We start from the raw sequence: 5,521 nt of genomic DNA, 5'->3' as shown, positions 1-5,521 counted from the left end.
AAAAATTACTCTAATTAACAAAAACATGTATTTTCCATTTTTAGACTCAACTCAAGACTTATTAAGTTACGACTAAGGGAATAATGAACTTATTACCCCTCTCTTTATTGTTGAAGAGCTTGTAACAGGACAAATGTATTGTACGAAGCAAACAATTTAGACTAAGATGTAGTCCTTAAATTGAATATGTTGTCTTTAATTAAGTCTTATATAGAATGAATAAATAAATAAGTAACAAAATAACGTTGAACTCGTCAAAGCTTATCTTATGCCAAACTTCTCCTCGATGTGTCGGCCATAAACTGCATGCTGGCAAGGATTTCATATCCTATATAGCTTGCAAGCACTTTCAACAACTTCGAATTACGAAATATTTGGTTGTCAATCATGAAATAAATAAATTAAAAGAAAAACTCTGCGTAGTCATAAGTCATGGTTAATCATTTGATATTTTTTTAAATAAAATTAAACGAAGAAAGGATGAGAAAAGTGAGCAAAAATAAGTAATTTTTGAAGAAGAAGAATTTTTTGGACACAAAGAAAAAACGTTAATAATAATCAAATTAATAATAGGAGTCCCCATCAAAATATGCCCAGCAAGGGCAAGCCGCTGTGTTTGGCCCTACCGCCATTCGGATGGCCCCACAAAACTCCAAAAATAAGATTTAGTTTAGTTTCTCTGTAATGGGGTCTATATCTATTATCTAATCTCTATTATAACTATGGTCACACTTCACTATATTCAACTTGTTAAAGTTTAGAAAACAATTTAATTTATCAAAAAAAAAAAACTAACTGAGAATATAGTAAAATTGATAAAATAGATTGATTTGAAATTGATTCAGCACTATGGTTTGGGAGCCCAACAATAATATAATGCTAGTAGTATCACGGTTTAAGATAGGGGTTTTGATTTTAGATATTTTTATATAATATTTTTGAAAATTCTATGTTAGAGACCTTATAATTTATAGCAACTTTTTTTTGTTAGTTTGATGTTGGTATTAATTGAATATCTGTTTGATTTGTATAAATAAAAATGTTAATATGAAATTGTATTGGATAAATATGAATACCTATTTTTGTGTTTGAAATTGGTTGTTTTGTATAAAATTTTGAGTTTGTAGGATATCTTAAAATTTTAGTTTCAAGAGAAGGAAAATTAGATTCCTTTAGGGTGAAATAGTAGAGAAAACCATGATTTTATTGAATTTGGGTATAAAATGATGTGTGTTGATCGGGTGTATGAGTTGAGTATTGTTGGCTTCTCAAGGTTTGCATGAGTTTAAAATATTGATTTGTTAAATTTTAGATTGAGATTGAGTGGTATGAATTGGTTTGGCAAATTGAGCGTTGAAGGTTTGAATTTGGTTTGTTTGGCGAAAAGTCTTAGGATTTTTTAGAATTTTGGTAAATTTTGGTGGGCTATACTCACAAGACTTGAAATTTTGCAAGGTCTATATGGTCGTAAAATTTAGGATGTCTATTTTATTTCCTTTAAAGTACAAAACTAAATAAATTTTTACAAAGAAAGTTATACCTTTTAGAAGTTTGGAGGTCAAAAATTGAATTTTGCAGAGTATATTAGAGCATCTCCAACAGGAGAAAAATTGGAGCCCAATTACTGTTGTGTGAGAGGAAAAGAAAAATTTATGCGTTGGAGTGAGAAGAAGGTGAATTTTTACATTAATTTTGAGAAGGAGGATGTTATCCATCAACACTTGCCATTTGACAAGTTATTTAAAAAATAAATAATTATATAAAATATTAATTAATTAAATAGTTATAGCCGTTGGAAACTAGTCGTTATTATGTTACCGTTATTATTAATAAATTAATATTTTGTTACTCTATATATACTACTTAGATATATTTCTATTCTCACACTTTCTACTATTCTTCTTCATCTTTTTCCAAGTTTACGAAATCAAAGTTCTGCTAATATTATTTTTTGTTCGAAAAATGGATCCAAACCAACTCAACTCTTTCTTCAATTACTTACAAAACTTTTCTCAAATTCCAAATACCCAACAATCTCAAACCTCAAACTCTCAAGTTCCAAATCAAAACTTCACACTATCGAATACATTTCAAAATCCAAATCCACAAAATCTTTCTAATTTCAATTTTCAAGCTCCTTATATAATCAATTTCCTATATTCCAACCGCAAAATCAAAATTCACAAACACCACATTTTCTATTTTCATCCATATTTAACCCTCTCTATCGGAAATATTACTCCAACTTCTTTGCCATTTCCAACTCAATTCAGTGCATCAAGACATAACTCATCTGGTGTTGGTGGCTCTTCTAACCCGTCCTCTCAGACTCCTATACAATCTAGTCCAAATTCGTAATATTCAGATTTTGCCAACCCTCGTGGATTAGATGCTATCGACCTCAATGATGATGATGTTAAATATCAGAGGCAAGATAGTATTCAACACGGGCATTGGAAAGAGGATGAGATGCTGATCAGTGCATGGTTAAATGTTTCAACTGACCCTATAGTTGGTACCGATCAAAAGGGGAAAATATTTTAGAGTCGAATTCATAGCTACTGTATAGAATTTTGCTCCGACATGACAAGGGAGTAGTTGCATGTAAGAAACGATGGTATAAAATCAACAAGGATGTGGAAACATTAGGAGTGGATCGAACGCTGATGATATAAAGGAGTTGGCCTATAAACTTTATTCCACAAATTATGGTCAAAAATTTACTTTTGAGAGGCATTGGAACATGCTTCGGTTGGAGCAAAAATGGAGAAGCCAACTACCTACACAGAGTGGCGGCTCAAAGAGAACCAAGGTTAGTGCAACTGGAGCATACTCATCCTCATCAAACCCAGAAACACCATTGGCTGACGAACCCAGTGTGGACTCTCCCGTTCGCCCATAAGGATCAAAGAAGAGCAAGCGAAAAGGTAAGAGAAAAGCACAAATATCTGAAGATTTTAGCGAAAAGAAATCATCGGTTGTTAAAAAATTATCTCTCATAGAAGATATTAAGAATGTTAGAGAAAAGGAAGTAATGGATAGGGAAAAAGAAAGAGAAGAGGAAAGGGAACATAGAGCAAAGATTATGGCAATCAAAGAGAAGGAGTTACAAATTCAAGCGGCAATGAAAGAACAAGAATTACAAGATCAAGCGGCAATGAAAGAACAAGAATTACAAACTCAGAGATATATTAAAGAAATGGAGATAAATGCAAAAGAAAGGAAAATGGATATGCAAATACTTAATGCTGACACGTCTACAATGAATGAAAAACGACGAGCTCTTCATGAGATTGCATGTGAGAAAATAATCACCAAGTGGTTTACTTAATGGTTCCTTGTATTCGTAGAGTTATGTAGTATGTTCTTATTTTTATTGCGTATTACTGGTATGTGATGTAGTTTATTTTATTTATTTCTGATGTAATTTTTTAAATTAGTCAATATTATTGTGCCGTTATTGTTCATGAAAGTGACCATTGCAAAACTAGCCGTTAAGTAGCCGTTGCAAAACTAGTCGTTAAGTAGCCGTTGTTAAACTAGCCGTTGAGGAGTAGGTACTTATTGCAGACACACTTATAAATATCAACTATCAATGACTTTGCAACTCCACTTCAACTCTTGTTTCTCACCTCGAAAGAGAACCAAAAATTACATTTCTAGATATGGCTATAAATTTTGATGATATGTTTAATGAGGCTTTGTATGGCAAAAGAAGACGGCAAGATAACACACTCATAGATAATTGGATCGATGAGTGTTTACTCGAAGATTCAGAAGAAGAAGATATTGATAGAAGCTCTATCCCAACTCCTCGTAGATGGATCAACAGAGATCGAGAAGGACATGATCGCCTTTTCCAAGATTACTTTGCAGATGAACCGGTGTATAATGCTGACATTTTTCGACGGAGATTTTGAATAAGAAGACATGTGTTCCTTTGGATAGTAGACGCTCTCTCAAACGTCTATCCGTATTTTCAACAGAGGGTTGATGCAACTGGAAGAAGAGGCTTGTCACCACTCAAAAAATGTACCACTGCGATACGGATGTTAGCATACGGCGTAGCAGCTGATGCTGTTGATGATTATGTGCGCATAAGCGAGAGCACTACAATTGAATGCTTGGAAAACTTTTTTGAAGCTGTCATTTTGGTGTTCGAGGATAAATACTTGCGAAAACCAAATCCAAATGACGTACGACACCTGCTACAAATGACGGAGGGTCATGGCTTTCCTGGCATGTTGGGTAGCATTGACTGCATGCATTGGCAATGGAAAAATTGTCCAAAGGCGTGGAAAGGTATGTACATGAGTGGTTATCGTAGGGTTGCAACCATAGTACTTGAGGTTGTAGCATCTTCAGACTTTTGGATATGGCATGCGTTCTTTGGAGTTTCTGATTCAAATAACGATATCAACGTGTTAGATCGTTCTCCAGTGTTCGATGATATTCTAAATGACCGTGCTCCAGAGGTAAATTATACTATTAATGGTAATAATTATACTATGGGATACTATTTAGCAGATGGTATTTATCCTGAATGGGCCACATTTGTCAAATCAATCTCAAAGCCATAAGGGGAGAAACGCAAGTTATTTGCACAATACTAAGAAGGGCAAAGAAAAGATGTGGAGCGAGCATTCGGAGTGTTGTAAACACGCTTTGCATTATACGTGGTCCAGCTCGCTTTTGGAAAAAGAAGAAGCTTGCCAACATAATGAGAGCTTGTATTATATTGCATAATATGATTATTGAGGATGAAAGAGACATTTATGCAGGAAATTTTACTCAAGGCTTAGAGTATGATGATGTCAAAAATGGCTTATCACAACCTCAGTTGGGAGAAGAAGATTTTGCACCATACCATCAATTTCTCCAAAGAAATGCCCAACTTCGAAACAGGCAGCAGCATAGACAATTGAAAGAGGACTTGATTGAACACATATGGCAATTTCACAATGCTTGTCGTCAACTATAGAGCTTAATTATGTTTTTTTTTGTATTAAGTAATTTTATAAATTAGTGTAATCCCAAATTATGTATTGTGTATTATTGTTATATATGAATTTATTTACTATTAATATCTTTTAATAATGAATTATTTTTAAATTTATAAATTTAATTTATATAATTGAAAAAAATTAGTTACATTACTTTTAAGTATTTTAATTAATTAATTAAGTGGGACCACAACAGTGACTAAAGTCCTCCTAATGGAGAAGAGAGAGATACTTTGAGTTCCTATTTACTATTTATGACGCAAAAGCTAATGTGGAGTTACTTTTTATGACAGGTGGGGCATAAATAGGAACTAGGATGAGTTCCCTACTTGAGATGGTCTTAGCAGCACGATAACACTACATATGCTATAAGAACTCAATATTTTAAGTTTATTTGATATTTTTGTTTTTATTATTCTAAGTTTTTTTGTCAAATTTGTACCCTTCTATAACCTTTGTCTTGAGTCTAAGAATCACTCTAAGAATTTTAAAATTTATTGGGATGCATTTTATGAATT

General features: G+C 33.0%; 1 protein-coding gene across 1 annotated transcript; it reads left to right on the top strand.

The window, feature by feature from the left end:
• LOC107648299 lies at positions 3,666 to 5,017 on the top strand. The gene is made up of 3 exons (XM_021108450.1): positions 3,666 to 3,884; positions 3,987 to 4,530; positions 4,575 to 5,017. The coding sequence occupies exons 1-3, from the start codon at positions 3,666 to 3,668 to the stop codon at positions 4,979 to 4,981; spliced, it is 1,170 nt and encodes a 389-aa protein (XP_020964109.1). The 3' UTR covers positions 4,982 to 5,017.

The sequence above is a fragment of the Arachis ipaensis genome, chromosome B01 (assembly GCF_000816755.2).
Source record: "Arachis ipaensis cultivar K30076 chromosome B01, Araip1.1, whole genome shotgun sequence".
In the NCBI taxonomy this organism is placed as follows: domain Eukaryota; kingdom Viridiplantae; phylum Streptophyta; class Magnoliopsida; order Fabales; family Fabaceae; genus Arachis; species Arachis ipaensis.
This window is presented reverse-complemented; position numbering and strand designations above follow the sequence as displayed.